The 25,064-nt window shown below is 37.1% G+C and overlaps 1 protein-coding gene across 1 annotated transcript; it reads right to left on the reverse strand.

Annotated features, from left to right (window-relative positions):
- Positions 1-21,212: 21,212 nt before the first annotated feature.
- LOC107566003 (probable alpha-mannosidase I MNS4) lies at positions 21,213-23,123 on the reverse strand. Its single transcript, XM_016251350.1, has 3 exons — positions 22,984-23,123; positions 22,530-22,655; positions 21,213-21,544 (listed from the first exon to the last, which is right to left on the reverse strand). The coding sequence occupies exons 1-3, from the start codon at positions 23,010-23,012 to the stop codon at positions 21,277-21,279; spliced, it is 423 nt and encodes a 140-aa protein (XP_016106836.1). The 5' UTR covers positions 23,013-23,123; the 3' UTR covers positions 21,213-21,276.
- Positions 23,124-25,064: the final 1,941 nt, after the last annotated feature.

A 25,064-nucleotide genomic window follows, 5' to 3' on the forward strand; every position in this document is an offset into this window, starting at 1 on the left:
TTTTACAAAGCTCATCGGTCTGAAAAGCGAGGTGTGCTCTGATTGGCTAGCTATCCAGTGCATTGTGATTGGCCGAATACCTCAAGTGTGTGACAGAAATGTTACGCCCCTTACCATACTGTGTTTCCATCATACAGTTTATGGTTTCCATGTGTCCGGCACAACGAGACAAAACCAATAAAACCCGTTACAAACGAGGCATTTGTTGCATCCAGTGGGGACATAATTACTGATTGTAATGACTTATACTGTGTTTTTACGCTTTGCGTTGTGTATTGTGCCGCGTAAACATAAAACCATGTCTGCATTTGTGATCGGAGAAATGACAAACAATAAGCGCTACTCTACACTGCTCAAAACTCGCGTTTGAATCGTCAGTGGCAAATTCTTTAAATACAAAAAACGTACTTACAGGCTGTGAGTCAGTAGCACCAGACTGTCCTTGCAAAGTTGGAACTGCCCCACTTTATAGAAACATTATGTCCTCTTTTGGAAGGTCAAACAAAGTAGTTTCACTTTCACAACGAAACACACAGCAGCTTGAGTGAGCGGCACCTGGCGGATTCGACAAAGGAGGCTTGCGGCAACCACGTGTGACGACCCCGGGCTGGACACTGCTTCGTCCATGGTGAAAGCCAATCCGGCGATTGACAGTGCGAAGTTGATGTTTTTCCTCCGCAACCAGCACGGATCAGCTCCAGGCATGAGGAAGCTGATTGGAAAGATCGTCCTCTTTTGGAAGGCCAAACAAAGTAGTTTCGCTTTCACAATGAAACACAGCGCCTTCACGACATGGCGGCGGCAACAATACTACAGTGAGAATAAAAGTTACACCTTCTTTGCGTGAACTTTTGGGCGGCGTTATGCAAATCTTCCCACACAGTGACGTAGGTATGTGGGGGTGTGTTTAAACGAGGCGTTTTAGGAGGGCATGGACAAGTTTTAACTTTTATAAAGAATATCTCTTTGGATTTGAGACATAAGTCTTTGCAACTTTACAGATCTTTTTTATGCACCAAGAGCTTGTAACACTCCAAAGAGAAAGGAAAAATTGAAATCGCATCATATGACCCCTTTAAGCTGTTTTTTGGTAATCCTATCCTCTCTTAGAGGACTGAGGATCTGCAGGCTCTGTCAGCTCCTCTTGTATGGACTTTGCCCCGAGGCTGGTTAAGTCTTACTGCTTCCTAGGCCTAGTTAATCCTAAGGCTGCTTCGACTCAGTTTCGCTTTTCAGCAAGTGGTTGGAGGCTTTCTCCCCTGCTATGCAGGGTCAGATAGTGACTATATCTCTAGCCTATGAGGCGCGTGGTGTACTTCGCCTTTAGAGGTGCGTGCTCATTCTACGAGAGAAATGGCTTCTTCTCAGGCTCTCTTTAAAGGGCCTTTGATGGCAGATGTCTGTGCTGTGGCAGGTTAGTCTTCGCCTAGCACTTTCATCAAGTTCTACTTGTCTGGACGTGAGGATGGCTCTTGGCTCCCGGGTCTCTTCCGCTTGAGCAAACTCTTTCCTCGGTCTTCCAGCTATCTTAGGTACATCAAGCATGATGGTATAGTATTCCCAAAGCGATGACATCATCGCAGCATTGAAGTGAACCTATGAGCGGGAACATCTCTGTTACGTATGTAACCTTGGTTCCCTGAATAGGGAACGAGATGCTGCGATGCTGGCTGTTCCGTAACTTCAATAGCGCTTCCTTCGTCATAGTGTAAAATCTGATGAAATAGCGAGCAGCACGCATATATGAGCATACGTGATGTATGCTCAGGGTGGTGCTAAGCGCTATTGGCCAATAAATTGGCGTGATGGTATAAGGGCTTCAGACATTCATCACACCGGTGTTCCCAAAGCGATAACGTCATCGCAGCTTCTCGTTCCCTATTCTGGGAACCAAGGTTACATATGTAACCGAGATGTTTTCGTCAAGGGAAGGGGCGTGTCCCTGGCGGCCTGACAAAGTTTGATGTTTGATGAACATACTAAAACATGCTAGCAACACTTAGCTAAGTGCTAAAGCATGCTATTAATGCAGTGAAACAGGAAGTTACTGTAACTCGGGCATTCAGTGTCCAATCTGCCCCAAATTTTATAAGTTTGATAAGAGTCCTGTCTTGAAGACGTCTACTTGCCCATATTCGGTTATAGTCATAGCGCCACCTGCTGGTAACAGGAAGTGTTGTGTAACACTGTGATGCACTATTAGCAACACAGTAAAATATGCCATTGTGTGCTAAACATGCTAGAAATATGCTCAAACATGCTAGCAACACTAAGTGCTAAAGCATGCTATTAATACCATGAAACAGGAAGTTGCTGTAACTCATGTATACAATGTCCAATCTGCCCCAAACTTCACATGTTTGATAAGAGTCCTGGCCTGAACACATCTTAAGGCCAATATTCAGTTATAATCATAGTGCCACCTGTTGGCAACAGGATATGTCATGCTTTACACTAACTCAAACATACCATGTTCAATCTGCACCAGACTTCGCATGTTTGATAAAAGTCCTGGCCTGAAGACATCTACATGCCAACATTCAGTTATATTCATAGCGCCACCAGCTGGCAGCAGGAAGTTTGACACATATAAATGACTTTGACATATTGCTCCTATATTTACCACTTTAAATGCATATTGCCCACCGTTTGCTTTTTTCCTAAAGCCACCGGGTGGTGGTGAGCCCGGGTGCGAGGGCCCTTTCATTGCTGCTTGCAGCTTTAATTTATGCATTGTATCTGTGTTCTAGATTCATCTATTTTAATAATATCAGATGCTTTACAGTTAAGTTCTTTGACACTTGAGTTCTCATTTGCACATTTTTGAAAATGACTAGACATTTTCTTATCCATATCAGTACTTACTGACAGCAGTGAATTTGTGGCGGAATCCAGGTCTTTATTGGGCACAGCAGCAGAGACGACGGCCCCTGAAGGACAGAGTCACCTGACACCTGCTGGTCATAACCTCGTAAGGCAGGCCATTTCCTGTAACAGACTAACAGTTCACATGAATGTGAGGGAAACAGAGTGGAACCTAATAACAAGGTCTCGGCGTGTCATAATAACATTTTAGTGTTATATCGACTCAAGGTCAGTATCATTGAAGCTTCTATTTGTAGGCCTACTTCCCCTTTCAGCAGCTGCAGATTCATTCTCCCACTCTCTCTTTCTTAACTCTTTCTTTCCCTCTCTTAATGACCATGTCAGTGAAGCTGACAGAATGAAATTGATCATACATAAAGACTGAGAGAGATATTACCATATTGTTCTATCATTTTCTCCATAAACTTGTCCTCACAACCTTGTGACATCCAACAAAAACAGAATTGTGATACATAAACTCAGAATTCAGAAAAAAAGACAGAATTGCCAGATATAAACTCAGAATTGCAAAAATAAAAGTCAGAATTCTGAGTTTAAATCTCTCAATCCTGACAAGAAATTGCGAGTTTGATGCTGGGCTGTAATGCTGGAATGTCATGAGGTCTGGTATGGGATTAGTGTTTTTAACAAGTGAGTTTAATGAGGGTTTAGCAAGTCAGTCAGTGAACAGAGTTGCCACGAAACCTTTCTGACCTTCTTTGTGAGGTCAGTATTGCTTTTATTTATTGATTGTACTGTTTATTCATTTGTACTGCATATTCATTTGTAGGGTACAATGGGGCTAAAGGCCCACCTTAAGAAAAATAGTGCTATTCACTGTGCCTAAAATGTATAATTGCAGAAAAAATATATAAGTTGAATTGGACATTAATGGCACAACAGATTTTGTGTGAAAATAAATCATTCAAGTTGTTTATTTTGTTTAAAAATCTTATAAATGTATGAGGTGGCACACAGGGTAAAAGGCCCACCAGCATGGGGTAAAAGGCACACGGTATTGATACAAATACTTCGGCTAAAATAATGTCTAAGTTAATACTTGTTCAAAACAATCACTTTAGCAAAGTTTGTGCTATTTTCTGCTTATTTTGAAAAATTAAAGAATTCATTTTTGTTCAATAAATATAAACATATTCAAATATGTTAATATAAAAACTATATTTTAAAATACAGAAACAAAATAATTTTAATAAGTAAAGATTCTGAAAGTATTGAAGGAGATCCAATAATAATTAAATATATATTTACAGTAGTAGCAACAAATTATATTTTATTATATGATATGATTAATATCATGCTTTTCAATATGATGGTTTCATTCTAAATATGGTGATTATCTCTAAGATGGACACCCAACATTTATGATATTTACCATCTGAATCTAAACATGTATTGTCGACAAATGGAAAAGTCAGCCATTTATTAATTATGTTAATTACTGTGCACCTTTAGCCCCAACAGCAGGGGCGCTTTTTACCCCAAATACCATACTTTTACATATTCTTTCGTTATTTAAAAATCATAAAGAAGACCTTTGTCTCAAAATATATGCATTAATTTTAACGATTCTCATTTGCTACTTAAATCTACAACATTTTTAAAAACATAAAATATTAGATTGAGTAAGCACAGAATCAACTTTGCACTGCTGGCGCGATAGCGTCAAGGATCAGACAAATATACAGGTGCATCTTGAAAAGCAAATGTTTTGGAAAGTGCTACGCCACTTTTTTGTGCCATCTAGTGGTTTAGATGAAAATAATATCAAAGGTGCCTTTAGCCCCGTTGTACCCTACTAAAAGGTCTAATATACAGTATCATCATAGTTCCTGTTGTATCCTAAGCCTTAGAAATAGGCTTTATACAAATATATTTATAATAAATGTATAATTTAATTGATATTTATTTATATAATTTATTTCAATTAATTTAAAGAGAAACATAAAGATAAAAATGACCATATTATATTACCAACAATGTCCAAAACAAACAGATACTAAATTTCAACCAGTTCAACATAATATAATGTAATATAATATAATATAATGTTTCAAACATATAGGAAATTTGTATGGTTTCAAAAACAGACCGACTCCTAAAAAAAAAAAAGAAAACACTTCTATCCCCTTACATGGCAATAACATTGAATTGTCAAGAGAATGGCAATCTGGTGAACTGGAAAATAAAGTCTGTGTCCTGGCCTTTCTTGCGACTGATTTGGCCACTCATTTTTATTATTGTCTTCTAGTGATGAGAGAATCCATTGAAGCAGTCGGTTTTCTGCCTCTTAAAGGGGTCATATGATGCGATTTCAAGTTTTCCTTTCTCTTTGGAGTGTGGATATTTTTCTTACAAAAACACAATCGATTCACTACAGGAGGACTTTATTCACTCTCCGGAGCCGTGTGAGACACTTTTTATTATTGATGGATGCGCTTTATTTCACTTCTTTTGGACTGAAGCACTGCAACACCCGCTGACTGCCATTAAACAGCTTGGAAGATCAAAGACAATTTTTAATATAACTCCGACTGGATTTGTCTGAAAGAAGAAAGTCAAATACACATAGGATGCCTTGAGGGTGAGTAATTCATGGGCTAATTTTCATTTTTGGGTTAACTAACCCTTTAATTCCGGAATCATCTGTTAGCCTGTATATAGTGTGCATCATCATACCAAATGGTGTATACTGAGTTTGGTCTTGTAATATCACCGTCTTAGTACATTATGTGCTTCAGGTGAGCATTCCTATAAGAGTGAGACATCACATGAAAACTAGAAATAGTTTAACACGGCTGTCAGGTGCTTTGACAGAAAAGCGGTTTAAAGTGTTTGAGACAACTCATCTTACACTTATATACACATATACAGTGGGTACGGAAAGTATTCAGACCCCCTTAAAGAGTGACAAATTTAAGGGGGTCTGAATACTTTCCGTACCCACTGTATATCTGTAAATGTTAGAAAGTCATGCAAGTTTGCATAAAGGTTCATCCTGACAGCAAGCAAGTCTCCGATAAGTTCACAGACTTCACTGAAGGAGCACTGGCGTGTTCAAATAAATGGTGCACAACAGAGAGCAATAATTCTGACTAAAATTATACATTTTGCAAGCATTTAGGTTTGAAATGCTACATGTAACACAAGCAGTTGTATTTTTTATCAAAGCAGTAAAGGGTCTGTTGTAACAATGGTATAAAAGTATTATGATAATTAAATCTAGATAAATTAATGTGTCTGTGTGGATGGGCAGGATGCACATCCCTAGTTTACTTCCTAGTTTACAATCTGTCCCAGTCTGTTTCTGCTCCTCTTATACTTATTTACACACTGTCCGTTTTTTTCTCCTTTTTCTCTACGCTAATTGTGAAAAAAACTAAATATTTAGCTAGTTCATCTGATCTCTAGTTCTGGTTTCAGCTGGCGCTGCGTGTTCAACTCCTCCAGTATCCACACAGAGCCCCTCACAGACTGAAGCAGACGATAAAAAAACGAATTGTGTAGCAGCCATAAGTCTATGTTCACTCCTCTTTCTGCAGGTGATCAGGAAAGCTGTTCTCTGCAGTTCCTGTGTCACTCCTGCTCGCCCTATACAAATAATCAAAAGCATTTATCTAGACTGATCCTAACAATACAATCCAGCCATGACTGCTGCGAGTCAGATAAGTGTGTGTCACTGGCCAACTGTTCAGTGTAACCAGTCGTTTATCTGGGCCGATCTGAATCAGAACCACAGATTCACACTGAACTGACAACTTCCAGCCTTCTATAGACACATACTTGATGGCAACCTGTAAACAGATAGACCGCAGTAAATCACACTGACTAATTATCACAGATGACATTTACTGATATCAACATTTCTAAAAGCTGTCTGAATGAAAGAGGGAAGAAAATGTCTTACTGGCAGTCCATCAGACCTGTGGGTCCCAGAGCCGAATCCAGCTCACCCCAGCAATGGGCCCTTCGCGTACGCTTCTGAATCATACAAGTTCACAAGAAATGTCTCGAAGAGAAAACATGTTGCTGTATCTTAACCTGTGAAAAAAAATAACTTTAATGCAGCTGAAGAACGTTTTCTATTAATAACTGAGCCATAAAGTCTTAAATATGAGTGTGAGGGTTCTTCCCCAAAAATTCAGGAGACATTTGTAGAGCCATCAAAATTTTGTTTTATTGACAGCAAGTTCATTTTTCTACGGATCATTGCATGACTCATAAGAGAGAAATGAAAACATATACATCACTGAGTTGTGGGTCTCATATGTTATCTCCTCCAGGGATCCCTCACCAGAACTAACTCCATGAAATCTAAAACCTTTTAATGAGACAAACCAAACCATTTTACAATAACAGGGGTCTCACACAAATCTAACTCAATCTTATTTACATCACACAAAACACACACACACATATATATATATATATATATATATATATATATATATATATATATATCCAAATATACCAAATCACATTTGCCATAATAGTGAAAATTTCATAAAAAAAAGAAAGAAATGAAACCAACATAAATAAATTTAAAACACAAACTATAACCCACAAACACAAATATAATCCCAAAACCTATATTTCCCATAATTCCCAACAATTCCGCGCCCTTTTAATAACAAGCCTCAGATCCACGCTGCAGTCATAGATACCAGCAGAAATATGGGTAAGATACACAATTTAAACAATTAAATAAAGATCCCTTTTAAAACCCATATCTGTCTAGATGTTCTTTTAATCAATCACTAGCGTGCGCTCTAGTGACGAATTTTACATGGATGCTATCACTTTTCATATTTTATGCTCATAAAGAAACAATGTAGCCTACCACCTCAAACAAATATTTGAGTAAATATTAGGCTGCTGTCACTTTAAGAGCTGCACGCATCTTATATACAGGCACGCATCCATTTTTCTCTCAACTGTTTACTTTCACTTTAGACATAACCTGTGTTTATGTTTGTTTGTTTTTTACTGTATTAGCGCAATCAGACGCGAAAGATAACAGTCCAATAATCAGGCGCTGTTTGACAGGCTTTTCAATGTGTGTGCACGCGCTTCATAAATTATAAAATATATAAAAAAATATTTTCTGTATTACGGTGTTGTTGTTATAAGTGTTGTTATACTGAATCAAGCATATATCAAATCATGAACATCATAGTGAAAATCAAACTGAATCATGAGAAAACTATACCATCCCATCTCTAAACTTGAACATGTTTGTTTTACTCCATTTATCTGTGTCATAGATTTCCAAAATAAACAAAACATCTGATCACATATGGACTAAGTTACTTGGTATTAAGTTGTTGGTCCCCATTGACTTCCATAGCATTTTCTTCCATACAACTGAAGTCAGTGGCTACCAGCAACTGTTTGTTTCCCAACTTTTTCAAAATATCTTCTGACACTCATTTGCGCTACACTCTTAAAAATAAAGGTGCTTCACGATGCCATAGAAGAACCTTTTTGTCTAAATGGTTCCATAAAGAACCTTTAACATCTGAAGAACCTTTCTGTTTCACAAAAGCTTCTTTGTGGCGAAAGAAGGTTCTTCAGATTACAAAAAGGTAAGAAAGAAATGGTTCTTTAAAGAACCTTTGACTGAATGGTTCTTTGTGGAACCAAAAATGGTTCTTCTATGGCATCGCTTGAAGAACCTTTTGAAGCACCTTTAATTTTAAGAGTGTAATACTGGACATCAGTCATGTGATCACCTGCGGCCTTGTGTCTATGGCCCAATCACAGCCACACTGATAATCATATTACCAGCACAAACAACTCAACTATAAGATCTTCAGAGGAGAAAAGCTATAAAAGAATGGAAAGACGGTCTCAGTGAAGGTGGTTGTGAACGTGTATAGGTTTGTGTTAGATACAGGATCAGAGAAGGACACTGTTCCTCTGTCAAAGTCCAGCTGAACTCTCACCCGCTCAAGCTTTTGTACGACAGGAAAACCAGACTCTTCAAACAGTCTGTGCTGCACATTCCACACACCACTGTCAAAGAAATCATATCCCTTCCTCTGGTTTGATGCCGTAGTTATTCCAAGGCCCCAGGACGAGCTCTCTTTGACGTCCACATCCCAGCAGTGTGTTCCTGAGGTAAACCCCTCTGAACCCAGAACACAGGAATGCTCATCGAATCTCTCTGGATTATTAGGAAGCGCTTGACTGTTGGCGCTGCACGACAGACTGGTCAGATCATCAGACAAGAGGAGATCTGGATGAGCCGTGTTCGGATCCAGAATCACAGGAGCTGATGAGACACGTTCAACAGCTGCTTTTATTCTGATATTCTTATAATGATCAAGAGCGAACCGTACACAGATTGTGATTAATTATTAAGACTCACCCTATTGATGAAACACTATCAGATGATTTCTGTCAGTGTTGTCATAGTGAATGTATGTGCTTGAGAAATGTTACATTTGCATCCAATGACAAAAACAAGAAATAAATCTGCTATATAACTGCAATTGTAAATATGATGTGTAACACATTTTTTCTCTTGTTTACAGCTCATTTGGGTGTAGTTAAATTAATATTAACTGCCAGGACTCACTAGGGGAACTCGGCACACACGTGGGACACAAAATGGCTTAAAATTAGGGATGCACCGATACCGATACTGGTATCGGGCCCGATACTGAGCTCCTGTACTCGTTAAAAGAAACCCATTTGTCCTACCGTATGAGCTGAAACTACTTCACTGATGGGTCTGAATGTGTGATTGAGGTGTTTTTGTGAATCTCTGCACACTAAACACACAGGCTGCTTGTCCTCCAGACAGAAGAGATTGAGTTTTTCATGATGTAAACTGCAGACCTCCTCAGGTCCCGATGAGTGGCTCTCCTTTCCCCCCTTCTTCAGGAATGACTCGCACAGGTTTTTTAACACAAGATTACATGGAGGATCATCCTTTGACGATCTCCTCCTGCAGACAGGACACTCCTTAGTGTACTTGGTTCTGCAGAACTGTTGAAGACACTCCTTACAGAAACTGTGACTACACGACAGAAGAACAGGAGCCCTGAAGATTTCACAGCAAATCGGACAAGACATTTCCTTCACAGAGAATGAATCCATTTTCACTGTTTGAGAGCTCCAGCAAACTACTAAGGATTTCAAACACAACCAGGAGAATCACACAAATGCTTCAGTCTATTCCGAAACAAACTCAAACATGCCTTTTGAAAGTGTTTCTCTTCTTCTCCACTGATTGCTGATGGTGTTATGCTTTATCGAGACATTGAGAGAAGACAAACTGAGGTAGTTAAGTCCATGCAAGTTTTGTAAGAGGGCGAAGAGGGTCACTCCTCACCTTAAGGTGTTAAAAGCAGGTCCGACAACATTATCAGCATTTCTTTCCCGTGACGTGGCTTAACTTCCTCGATGTTATGAAGCATGAAGTCAGGATGGGATATATGGATCTCAACCCTCATCTAGAAACAAGCCAATAGCGTTTCACTTGCGTCGCAGGCCGAAAGAACCTTTGACAGACAGCCACAGTTGTTGTATTAAAAATGGAGTATAAATAGATACCCTTTTTAGATACAAACAGTAAAATATTGCTATGCCCCTGTAAAATATTACTGATAAACCCTTGTCTGATGAAGGAGAGAGTTTATCGTTTTCCTGAATAATATTTCAGCATGTTTGTTTTCTGTTGGGTAGAGCACGTGTTAGCAGATTGGCGAATGAAACTAATCAACTATATTATTGATCTAATCAGTCAAACGAGATTGCAAAAGGCTCAGCTTGATTGATTTGGACAGTAGTTCACTCCTCCTGTCGTTTGCAGCAGCTCTCACACCAAAATAGTAACAGGATATGATATGACAGAAAGGAAATGGGCTGGATGAGGTGGGCATTTACCTACAATCCATTTCAGATATTTAAATGTACATAAGTACTAGCAAAACATACATTTGTAGTTTGTAAAATACACACCAATGTCAATGTAAGCGGCAATCCTTACAAATATAATTTAATGTTTTATTGATATCATATTCAAATTGTGTAACGTTAGGTACCTATAAAGTTTGCTATACTCTTCTCCCAGTTCACCACGGCTGGAAACGTATGGGATTACATCTCTGCCACAATTCCATAAAATAATACATATAATTTGTTGCATTTAAATAGTATTTAATATAATTTAAACATATTTTAAAATTAAGTTTAGTCCTTAAACATATTTATTTCAGGTAGTTGCCAAAGCAACATTTGCAATTTTCTAAGTGTAAGTTATTTCTATTTTATATTATTTCTGCTTGATTTCAATTACTGAAAATTATTTTTAGCCTAATAGTTTTGGTTTTAGTTAAAGGAGACATATTATGCCCCTTTTTACAATATGCAATATAAGTCTCTTGTGTCCCCAGAATGTGTCTGTGAAGTTTCAGCTCAAAATAATCCACAGATCATTTATTATATAATTTTGAAAATGCCTATTTTGAGTGGACGCAGAAACAGGCTGTTTTTCGTGCCTGCCTCTTTAAATGCAAATGAGCTTCTTCTCCCCGCCCCCGTTTCCAGAATAGAGCTGCGCCATTACAGCTTGTACCTGCTAAAAACATCTGTTTTGTTTCTGATTATCATGTTTATCATGCTGAAATAATGCGTTTTAAACCATATGAGTTTAAACTTCTGATATACTGTTTTCTGAGCGCACACATCCGAAGCACACGCACAGAAAGCGGCTGTCACAGCATGCGAGTACTAAACTAAGTTCTCATTCACACACAAGTTTACGTTAAAAACATTTGAGTAACAAAAACAGTCGGTTATGTCTGTGAAGGTACACAGCTGGGAAATAAATCGCTTGTTTATTTTAGATCTGTGTGGCAGCAGCAATATACAGTAAATAAATCAATAAATCCTCTGAGGCTGGGACTCTAAACAGTGTTCTGTGCTCGTCTGTGCAGACAAAGACATAACAGTTAGCATGTTTTGCTCAAACTTTCGCCATGGCATTAGAACTGGTACACCGTTGTCGCTTGCAAAATCAAAATGACGGTGCCGTGGGTGGAAACTTATAGATTAAGGGGCGGTAATATTATAATGAGATCCCTTTGCCACATCACTAGGGGAGCTAAATCAGACGCGCTCGTTTTCTCAGACGCTTGCAGAAAAAGGCTTCCCAAAACAAAGTTACTGGGTTAATCTTTTTCACGTTTCCTTGGTTGGTAGATGCACCGGGGACCTAACAATTGCAGGTTACCATTTTTTACAGTGTATGAAAATGACAACGAAATTACACACTCTCTATAGTTCTCAAGCAATCGTATGTATAAGCAGTTATGTTGCTTTCCCTGTGGTTATGCACGTTCACATTTTACAACATCCCTAGTATAAACAAGACTGTTCATTTGACCACTTAAACTTGTATGAATGTGTATATTGATATTTAAAAAAAGAAGCTTATTAAAATCGTTTAGCAACACCAAGATCATGGGTTTGATTCTCATTGAATATACTGTATATACAGTGTATAAATGTAATGCAATATAAATTGCTTTGAATAAATGCAAATAATTACATCTGCAAGGTGCATGTCAATATTTGCAACTGTTTGCAGTAGAACCGAATTTAGACCGATTTTGTCACACTTTGTCTTTGCATCTTAGCTTTCGGAGTCAGAGATCTTCTCCTTTACAGAGGACTGTTGGATTTCAGTCTGCCGGCCCGTTGGGCTACCTCATCTAGTTTCGGTTCATCCAGGATGATCCTCTCCACACAAAATTTTGCTCCAGCATGATCAGATACACCTATCCCTGTCCTGTTCATGCTATGCTATGCTCCTTTGTGCTTAGGTTTGGGGGTTTCAGCGACTCACCTCAACCCCCTCCCAAGGGGTTAACATTTGGATTGAGACTTTTTTTTCTCCCTGAGTATATATATGTCTTTGAAGATTCTCCTTTTAACTGAGAATAATGAGTCTATTTATGAGTTTTCAAGCAGAGATGACAGACATGATGGAAGGAATCGTCTATAGGTGCAGCCAAAGGATTTCTAGGGGGATTTTGGTGTGCAGTTACGAGTCCAAACCAGAAATGTTCACGTGAGATAAGTTCTTATCAGAGTTGTCACAGGTCCATCCCCCACCACACCCACAGCAGGCCCATAAACATGAGCGTGCCAAGTGGATCACGCATCTGTAAATTAACACACACGCACTGGCAAAAAGAGTGGTTTTCTTTTATCACTTTGCTGACTTAAACTTAAGAGCACATTTTGGTGAAAGAGCTTATCTGGACAATCTGAGCTAGACCAGGAATGATGTTCAGAATAATGATAGTTTCAGTCTTTGTTATAACATCTTATGCTGATTAAATGATACATTTCACAGTGAGCACAAAAGGCTGTCAACCATATAGAATGAAAGCCTATGCTAGTTAATAACACTGTCTGATGTACTTTATACTTTATAACAGCTGTCAGTTTTTAAGTAGTTTTATTTGCCAAAATGACTTCCACTAGTTACATATTTTAAGAGTTGAGTTGTATGAACTTATACATAGCGGTCAACAGACAATGAATAAGTATGGAACCAATTCACCAGACACGGTTATGAAAATATACTTGATATTATTTTGAAAAACATTAGCTGAATTTGATAAATTAATGTCCAAAATGTTGTCTGACTTCAGTTTTACTACTGTTTGAGTCCATTTGATGAAAATTACAAGATACAGTTCATTTAGCATGTACATCAACCTTTTGTGCCAACATGCCCCTTCAGCAAGGCATAAATTCACATTATAAAGGCAATTCAGAATAGCTAAACATGTCACATATCCTTGGAAAGCTGAGATTCTTGTGATTCGAACGATGTAAACCATTTTAAGATACAATCAACACAGCAGGTGCAATCAGTGTCTTTGTTAGACTGTCAACAAGGCTTCATGCTGTGATCCCATTGTGTTTTAAAACTAATAGCGCCCAGCTATAGTCATCTGCAGCTATAGTCATCTGCGTCTGTTTACAAAAAAAAAAAATAATAATGTAGGCAGAATGTTTTTGTTTTTTTCCTTTTTCAGTGTGTTCAAAGTTCTATTACTCAATACCAGTAAGACTTACAGTGATTCTGAGGTTTGTTCAGGAACAAACCGCAGGGTGTCACCTTTCAAAAGAGACCAAAACCATGAATATTTTCCAAATGGTTCAAGAACATCATGCAATTAACTTTGGGTATGCCTTTTTTAGGCGTTTTAGGCAAATTTGACAGGAATGCTAAGGGGTTAAACGATGTTTCAAATGAGATATTTTGTAAAAAAAAAAATAAAACAATCTTCTACCACATTTCGATTAAAACGTTTTGTAGCTTATTTTCTGGCATTTCAGCAAAATAAGTAATTAGTCAGACAAGTACAGAACGCAACACAATTCATGAAATAGCAAAATATGTAGAACATAAAAACATCAACCCTTTATTTTTGGACAACAGAAATGGTAATTAAAGATTGTTTTACTTAAAATAAAATGTAAATTAATCATTAACCATTAATCATTATTTGATACATTTGATTTATAAATTAGCATATATATTTATGTCAACCACTGGATGCCCACTGACATTTTTATATTTTTCTTTAATATCAAGTGCTCCAAACTGAAACAGAAATACAAAAATGTCTTAATTAAGACATGTCCGAAATTCAATATATTTAATACAAAATATCAAAGCAAAGCCCTTTATCACAACAACCAACACTTTTCTGAGACGTTTTTGCAATTGCAACTTTTTTTGTAAAATGTTCTGCTTGAAACTTTTTCTCAAAAATAAAATCTTTGTTTGTGTATGTGTGAACAGGTGACTGCAGTTTATATAGCTTCAAAATCCATGCTTTGCTGTTCAGAGAGGACGTTAGTTTTAACGTCCCAGAACAATTATAGTGTTTTTGTTATGTTTATGATTGACAGCATGACTCCGCCACTCGCGTCACCATGTGGTGAATCCCATCAGCGATGCCGGACTCAACGAGTAGGGTGAAGCTGCAGGCCCGGAGACCCAACTGCACACTCAGACCTGCACGTTTTTTTCAGACAGTGCCAGTTGGGCCTCTGGGCCTGCAGCTTCATAATGTTGGACTCAACATGCCGGAATGTTGTTCTGAATGCTGATATGAAAAAGAACGGTAACACTTTACAATAAGGTTCATTACTTAACATTAGTTAACTACTTTAGTTAACATGAACTAAGCATGAACAATACTTCTAGAGCATTTATTAATCTTAGTTAATGTTAATTTCAACATTTACTAATGCATTATTAAAATTGAAACATGTGCTTGTTAACATTATTTAATGCACTGTGAATTAACATGAACTAACAGTGAACAGCTGTTTTCATTAACTAACATTAACAAAGATGAATAAATACTGTAATAAATGTATTGTTCATTGTTTGTTCATGTTAGTTAATAAATGAACTAACATTAACTAACATTAACTAATGGAACCTTATTGTAAAGTGTTACCAAAAGAACAAAAAAGCTGTATGACTTTGTATGACTGCCATCAGCATCATAAGCAACGAAAAGAGATTGTCTTCATAATGTATAAAAACAATTTATATTAGCTTCAAAATTAGGTTAATAAATAGGCTAAATCTGTTATTTTCATGCTGTTACTTTTTCATCTCTTTCTTTAAATATTCTTTTTTTCTTCAGCAAGTAACGTTAGTTAACTTACTTAAATATTTAGAATATTAACATTTTTGCAGTGCACAAAAAAACAAACAAACCAAGTATTAAAAATGTGATGACCTGTAAAAAAAAATCATGTACTTTAATCAAATCTTAAGGAGTCAGTTATCAATATTATGCAGTGATTCTCAACCAGAGGAACCCTGATTTGCTTTGCTAAACCTCGAAAACTAACAAATAATACTCTTACTATTATGATAGGGTAAAATAGGGCTGTCACAATATTCATTAATCACAATTATTGCATTATTATATACGCTTTAACATTTTTAAGTTTACTCATAGGTGCATGATATTTCATTCTTCAAATGTATAATTTATAAATAAATAATATAAAAATGAAAAACTCTAAATGCTTTACTCGGTGTTATTTTAGTATCATTGAGATACTATTATAGTTTTTGTTAATATTTTGAATTAGAATTTTGAATTTTATATCTTCTGCTTTGTTGTTAACTTTGCTTAAAGTTTTAGTGATTTTGTTGTGTCTGTCATTTATATCAGTTTTTGTTGTTTTTTATTTTTTATTACACTTTTAGTTTTAGTTATTTTAGTACATCAAGTTAAACTAAATGAAAATGAGAAATGTTGCCTTCAAAACGGACTGAAATAAAATAAGTTTTATTATTATTATTATTTTTTTAAATTTCAGGTAGCATTTCTTTCTTTTTTCCAAGCAAAAACATTTTTTATTTAGCTGTAGTTTTAGTTAACTGTGCAACCTTGGCTTGACTGTTCTCAATAAATTATGGACTCAATGTTTTTAACATACCAGAGCTCCTAATAATGGCTAAATTTCATGAATTTATTTAATCAAAAATGTACAAAGGCTTAATTTCTTTTGAGAAGAATATCCAGCATGTTCTCTCTTACCTCTGACAGCGTGTCAGTCATTCAACACATCTTTACCTAGCAATTCACCTCAGTTAATTATTTTTGGGCTCATCCAATAGGTGCTTTGCGTGTCTATGTATGTAGACCTCATGTTAGCACACTTATTTAAATACTTAACCACTCATTCATCGCTCAGTCTGTCATTTAACAAAAACAAAAGAGACATTCCCCCAGCCTGCTGTCTGCACTCTTTCACAGCCTGAAAACGTATCGCATTCATGCAAAAAATGAAGTAATCTCAGTGTCCAATCAGATTAGAGCAGCATCTGAGCCTCTCTCTCACTCAGTCACTCATCCGGACTCGGAGGTGAAGTATTCCGGAATCCAGGAGCCTTAGGCATAGCTGGGATTCCTGCAGACAAACACTAAGAGCATTCAGAAGGAGCCGGGCACTCGCTGCATGTGTGACAGGGGAGCATGTGTGACAGTCTCTCCAGATCTCCAGATTGGGGTCAGAGTTGCTTGGCAGCTTCCCAGATGGCACTGCCAATGTCGCCATACAGACAGCAGGTTTTAGTTAAGAGTGTTTTTGTTTTTTTTGGTGACATGACAAATGGCTTCCTGTATGTTTGCTACACCAAACTGACTTTGATTCAACGAACATAAGTTTGAAAACAGAACAGAATTGAAAACAGAACATGGCAGAAGAGGTTAATTGAAGTCTGCATTAATTGCATTTTCCATGTATTTTTGAATAACTTCATTCATCATTGACCTACGTATATATACTAACAGGCAGGCATACGTATTTGGTTCGGTGGTGTGTTTCTTTATAAGGTGCTTGTTTGTGTGCTTTAGGTGGCTATTAAATCCATTAGAAAGGACAGATTGAGGGATGATCTGGATAGAGCTCACATCCAGAGAGAAGTTGAGATCACCGCCTCTCTTGTGCACCCAAATATCATCCGTCTACATGAGGGTAAAACACATCAACACATCAATGTGTGTGTGTCAAATGCTGTATCCAGAATAATGTTAATGAAATGTGTTGTGTTTTCAGTGTTCGAGAGCAGAGAGAGGATTGTGATGGGGATGGAGTACGCGAGCGGAGGAGAGCTGTATGACTACATTCAGGACAAACAGAGACTGTCAGAGGAGGAGGCCAGACACTTCTTCAGACAGATCACCTCTGCTGTGCAGTACTCCCATAAAGTAAGCAAACACACTTCGGTTCTTAAAATCTCATGCCATTCATTCTGTGTATGAGCAGTTTTTCTCGAAAAGGCATTCCACCTCAAAATGCTACTAAATTGATCAAATGCTGTTTTGCTTGATCAACATTTTACCAGTTGAATGCAGTGCTGAGGGTAATGCATTACAAGCAACGCGAGATATGTAATCAGATTACTTTTATCAAGTAACTAGTGAAGTAGCGCATTACTTTTAAATTTATAACGAAATATCGGAGATTCTTTTTCAAATATGTAACGCAAGTTACTTTGTTTTCCCATTTATTCACTGATACCTCTCCTGTCCCTGTATTGAGAGAAATCAGGAGTGAGGTGAAGAGACAGAGGCAGGGGCGGATTTAGTGAATTGGGGGCCCCAGGCAAAATATAGGAATGGGGCCCTATACATTTGCACACATTTTCCTAAATCAACCTTGAGGTTCCTTTTTTGTTGTGATGCTTGCTGCTGCTCAATGGTGCCCCATAGTTGTGTCCAATGTTTCTACATTTTTCATGTACATGTTATAATGGCTTTCTTTAACAATTATAAACATATAATACATGCCTTTTCTCAATATTTAATTACAGCTTCAGATGCATGATATTTTCATCTCCTTCAAGCAGGATACACAAAAAGCACGTTCAACTCGGATGGTTGTCGTGGTAATGAACACCGTAAACAGCAACCGTTCACATGTCAGCGCTTAATGCGCATATATATGAATAGCATTTTAGGGGGCCCTTGGCTTTTGGGGGCCCAAGGCGGTCGCCTACCTTTGCCTAATGGGTAAATCCGCCCCTGGGAAGAGGAACATCCTTCAGCCTGAGCCTTATTCATTTCACTTTTGGTGTGAAAGGGCCTTTACAATTGCCAAAAATATAACTTTTGGGTTTTTTGTTGTTATAAAAAAAAAGTAACACAAAAGTAAGTCATTACTTTCCATAAACAGTAACTAACACAATTAGTTACTTTTTTATGGAGTAACACAATATTGTAATGCATTACTTTTAAAAGTAACTTTCCCCAAAACTGATTGAATGTACCTGAATATAACCACTGCAATTATATTCAGAAATATAGCTATATAATATTTTTAATTTACATTTGAGAAATTGGCTAGTAATGAAAAAATAACTATTTCTTTATTATTGTATTCATCACCTAGATAGCAGTGCTGAGAATGAGACATGTTTGACAATCTGAGTAATATTACAAACCTGAATATAGGCCCTTTCACACCAAGGATGATAACTATGACAATAAATATAAAGTTTTGATAATCATTTAATACCATGAGGATAGTGAAGTCCAAATGACATCTATAATGATTACGGCACAGAGAAATTATGTCATTGTAATCACTTTTTTTTACATCTGATGAATGATAAAAACATTGACAGTCGTTCAGAATTCACTCAACTTTAAAGAGATTGAGTATTTAAAGCAGCACTACATGATTATAATAAACAGGATAATATTATGTGTTGGTGTGCTGAATAAATAAGCTTTCCATTGATGTATGGTTTGTTAGGATAGGGCAATATTTGGCTGAGATACAACTATTTGAAAATCTGGAATCTGAGGGTGCAAAAATAATCAAAATACTGAGAATCACATAAGTTCTTAGCAATGCATATTACTAATGGAAAATTAAGTTTTGATATATTTACGGTAGGAAATGTACAAAATATCTTCATGGAACATGATCTTTACTTAACATCCTAATGATTTTTGGCATAAAAGAAAAATCTATAATTTTGACACATACAATGTATTTTTGGCTATTGCTACAAATATACCCCTGCGACTTAAGACCCAGCACACACAACACCTCTGCACTCACACTGATTTTAATATTAAAATATTGTCACTGATTACATTTATTTAGAAAACAATATTTTCTAAATAATGGAAGGATATGCCATTCAGCATAATAATGATTGATGAAATCATTTATCATCACGCATTATCAGTTCTCACCCAAGTATTCACCCATATTTCACCCATTATTTTACATTACATCACTAAATGATCTCCTAACTTTTGGATGCCTGCTCCAAACCGCATAAAAACACTGCTTGTATGATACATTTGATTTTAGAAACTCTATTTTAAAAAACCGAATAGGGGCAAATATCCAGACTTGGGAATTACTCAAATCAAATTCCATGCTTTTCCATACAGTGTAGGAAACAAGGGGTCATATAAAAATGTTTGCACTTGTGTGTGAACATTGTTACTCATTTCACACGCAAAGAGGGTTTACATTGTGATCCTAATGCCCCATTTAATTCCAGGGGTCAGAAAGTGGTCACAAACATTTTTTTTTAAATGAGCATATTTTGGTTCATAGCAATCGCTAACATTATAAATAATATGATTTAAAAAAATAATAAAAAATGCATTTGACCCAATTTAATCAGCTTGCAAATATGTCCAGCTATGTTACAAAGCAAAAAGCTAAGTATTAATCAGATTTGGATTTCTATAAGCATTATGGCATAGAGATTGGGATTATAATCTGTTTTCTGTGAACTCAGGGATAATTGGTTGCATACAAAATTTGAATCATGAGCATTCGGTCAAAGCTTTTCAGAAGAGACATTTCTGAGTGGTTTAACTACTACTGACTGGCTGCGGTCAGTAGGACTGTTGGGTACATGCAGGTCATTCAGGACAATTTACATCCATACACTGTGCATCACAGAACAAGTCAAATGTTAAGGTACCAGTGAATAAGTTAATATTGCATTCTGTTAAAGGAATAATTCAAGCAAAAATGAAAATTTGCGGAAAAATGTGCTCACTCTCTGGACACTGAAGATGTAGATGAGTTTGTTTCTTCATCAGAACAGATTTGGAGAAATGTATCATTTGCTCACCAATGGATGCTCTGCAGTGAATGGGTGCCGTCAGAATGAGAGTCCAAACAGCTGATAAAAACATCACAATAATCCACAAGCAATCCACACCACTCCAGTCCATCAGTTAACGTCTTGTGAAATGAAAAGCTGCGTGTTTGTAAGAAACAAATCCATCATTAAGACGTTTTTAACTTCACACCATTGCTTCTGGCTAATATACAAGTCATAATATTTCTTTCTCCAGTGAAAAAGTCGTCTCATCTGAATCAGGACCGTTTACAGTCCAAACACTTCTAAACAAATATGTGGGTGGATTTTAATGCGAAAGGACAACAGGAGATGAACTTTTTCACTGGAGGAAGTATTATTATGGATTATAGACTCATTTTGTTTAAATAAGTTAAAATGCCTTAATGATGGATTTGTTTTCTTAAACGCAGCTTTTCACTTCTCAAGACATTAACTGATGGACTGGAGTGGTGTGGATTACTTGTGGATTATTGTGATGTTTTTATCAGCTGTTTGGACTCTCATTCTGACGGCACCCATTCACTGCAGAGCATCCACTGGTGAACAAGTGATGCAATGCTACATTTCTCCAAATCTGTTCCCATGAAGAAACAAACTCATCTACATCTGGGATGGCTTGAGAGTGAGTACATTTTCAGCAAAACATTTTTTATTATTCCTTTAATATTTCACATTGTGGAGTTAAAACCAAAGAATATTAATATTCACTACACATGCGTCATGATTGTCCTATAGACGGCTTGATCCAGATCAAAAGGTTTTACCAGGCCAATATCTGAGCGTGTTCTCCATAAGGCCCTGAGAGATTTGCGAGCCACGTTCTCAAACACGGGGTCTCCAGTCAGTCGGCTGAGGGTGGAGAACTCCAGGATGAAGGTGCCCACTCCAGCAGTGCAGGTGACCGGGGTCTCAGAGGGGTTCACCCCCCTCAGCAGGTTCACCCCCCATATGGCATCCCTGTGGGGGTCTGGAAAGCTGACAAGAGACAGGATATATGAAACTGACAGCATTATTCAATTATCATGATCAAATTACTTAAAAGGGTCATATGATGTTGCTAAAAAGAACATTATTTTGTGTATTTGGGGTAATGAAATGTGTTTATGTGGTTTAAGGTTAAAAAAACACATTATTTTCCACATACTGTACATTATTGTTTCTCCTCTATGCCCCGCTTTTCTGCAACGTGTGGATTTTTACAAAGCTCATCGGTCTGAAAAGTGAGGTGTGCTGTGATTGGCCAGCTATCCAGTGTGTTGTGATTGGCTGAATACCTCAAGCGTGTGACGGAAATGTTACACCCTTTACCATACTGTGATGCTGTGTCCCGGTCGGAGCGATGAGACAAAAACATTAAAACCCATTATAAACGAGGCATTTGTTGCATCCAGTGGGGACATAATTACTGATTATAATGACTTATACTGGTCGATGACTTATAATGACTTATACACAAAAGGGTTTTGTCAAAACTCTGCCTGATTATGTGTTTTATGTCATCTGGCATCCTTTTGCTGACAAATAAACTGAGATATCTTGAAAAATAATACACATTGTTCATTCACTTACACTACCCACATTTTAACAATACAACATCGCACTAATCACGTCACTAACAAAATGTTTTGCGCTAACATTTACATGTAATAATTTTTGCAGACAATTTTATCCAAAGTGACACACAAATGAAAACTGAAACAAATGATTCATGCTAAATATGTTTCAGACAGCCTTATTATTTATAAATATACACTCAAAAAAATGCTGGGTTGTTTCAACCCAATGTTGGGTCAAATATGGACTAACCCAACTGTTGGGTTAAATTTTGGTTACATTTTTAAATGAGCTTTTTAACCCAACAGTTGGGTTAGTCCATATTTGACCCAACATTGGGCTGAAATAACCCAGCATTTTTTAGAGTGTATGGTCTGAACTCTGAAGCACATCTTAGCTCCCTCACCAGGCAGCAGTTTGCGGGCAGCATCCTCTGCCATGCGCAGAAGGGGTCCGGAGCAGGGCCAGCCCTCCTCCACCTCCATCCCGGCACGCTTGGAAAGCAGATGAGCCGAGAGAAGCCCACCAACCACTGCAGAACATCAGCACATACACTGGTGAAACTCGCTCAGTGTCAGTGACTACAGGCCAGTATTACAGGATAAGTATACGTTTCCCAAAAACACGTCCGGGTCATATTTCACCCCAAATTCTGTTTTGCATTGTGCATTATATTCATGACAATAATGCACATTAACACATTTTACAGTAATGCAAAAAAATAAAAAAATTAATAAAAGAACATACAGATAAACAAAAATGTTTTCTTTTGATTTTTGGATTTATTTTGAAATAGGGCTTTGCCATGTTCATCCAAGAAGGCCAAACACAATTAAAAAAATAAAAAAATAAAACTTTACCTGTATATTTGTCTCAAACACAGATGCATTTACATCAGTGTCGAAATCAACCGTGTCCTGGAGCAGAGTGGCCACACGCTGGAACTCTGTGTGGTTTCCCAATATCTGCGATCAGAGAGGAAAAATATGCTCTGCTTCTGAACACTGCATGGCACGGAACAAATATTTGAGTAAAAATGTCTATTTACATGAAAAACTGCAGTCCAGTAAAATACGTTTGACAAGGAAGGCCTTATGGTGCTTCTTCACCTTTCAATAAATAATTGTGTGTAAATCTCAAACCTAGCAAAAATGAAATCGATCATGCTTAGATTTGAAATTACTAAAAATAAATAAACCAATATGACCTGGGACCCAGCAGAAAAGGGTACTGAAGTGTCAAAAAGATCTACTTTAGGAAAGATATTTATAATTTCGGGGGTGGTCGAGTCTTTACAGAGTTGCAAGATTTTGAGTCTGTGAAGAATAGGAAATTTTGCTCTTATCCATTTTCCGATATTTTCCAGGGCTAAGAGTAAAGCATGAGCTTCAGCTGTAAAGATGTCCTGGGATTTCCATGCCTGGAACATAATTTGTTCACTTCATGATACACAGGTATTGAACAAGTTAAGATACCAAGACGAGGTGGTGGCGATTATTCAGGAGTAACGTTTTTGACTACCTGCTGTCCTTTTGTTAAAGGAGAGAAGAGTGCCTGGACAGTGTTTGTGCTGTAAGCTCATACCTGCCCAATGTGTCCTGTCCATCACATGTCAGCGGCCTCAACTCATCATAGGGATATGCATTTTCTAAGTAGCTGTTGTATGCATGATAAAACATGGACTTTATTCTGTGCCTGTTAAGACAAATAAAACAAACAGCAAATGTTAAACAGAACTGATTAGGAATATACTTCAAAAGCAGTATCAGGCATTATATTATAGGCTACAGGTGACTAGTGTAGTACACACAGAACAAGCTTGCATATGCTGACATATATATTTACACATGAGCATATAGCAGTAGAAACTCTACACGGCACCCTGAACATCGGAAATACTTATTACACATCAATAATGAACGCTGAATGTGGCATATCATAAATAAATCTCACCTGTAATGGGACATTTCCTGCTCAGTAAAATCTGTGCCTTCAACATGACTGCTGATCGGAGACTGGTATGCGGCGCAAAAAACGGTGGAGAAAACCATTTAAGTCTTTTCAGAGTTTTTATTAATTTATTTTTAAATCTACCTACAGAAAAAAGTGGATTTATAGAAGGAATCAACAAAACAAGACTAATCAGCAGCACCTATAAGCAGCAAACTGATGTCTGTCAGTTTCCAAAATATCATCCATTACTATCCAATAAACCTTCAAACAAAGTCATTCAGACAAATAAGCACCTTCTTCTACCCAACACAGGTTTTACAAGATGAATCCACTGAAAAGGTAGGAGATATGTTACTGAGACAGCTTATCTCGAGTAATTACAGTATGTTGTGAATGTACAATCATTAGCATTGGAACCATGAGAACATGAATAACATTGTCAACTTTAAATTATTACAGTTGTAATTTTGGCTCATTATGCAGCACCAGATGTGAGTGTCCATGTATATATGTGCATCTAACTGTGCATGTAACTGTTTAACATGAATAGCTTTTCAACTTGCTATACACAAAACATATATAGTGCTATCAAATAAAAGATATACAACCAGAAGTAGAAATGTATAACCATAGAGCGTCTTATGAGTTTGACACAATCTCAGCTTATCATTACACTGAAGAAGTTTAATACAAAACACTTGGTGTTTCTTTTTTTTTTATTAAAAAGTGAAAGTGAATAAATAATGATAAAGAGAAAGTTAATGTGCATAATGTTTTAAATAATGTGAAGTGGAGCTGAACTGAGACCTGTGTATGCTGTAATTTAATAAGCGGTCACACTCAGCAGCCTCTGCCAGCAGTTTATAAGCATTCCCATCGTTTTCATTCTCCGCCGCTGTCTTCCTTTTCCTTTCTTCCCTGGTTTGCAAGATGCTTTTTTCCGTCTACTTGCCTGCAAAATAATACATATTTCTACATCATGTTAAAT

This window comes from Sinocyclocheilus grahami, unplaced genomic scaffold (genome assembly GCF_001515645.1).
Source record: "Sinocyclocheilus grahami isolate Dianchi unplaced genomic scaffold, SAMN03320097.WGS_v1.1 scaffold1039.1, whole genome shotgun sequence".
Classification (NCBI taxonomy): domain Eukaryota; kingdom Metazoa; phylum Chordata; class Actinopteri; order Cypriniformes; family Cyprinidae; genus Sinocyclocheilus; species Sinocyclocheilus grahami.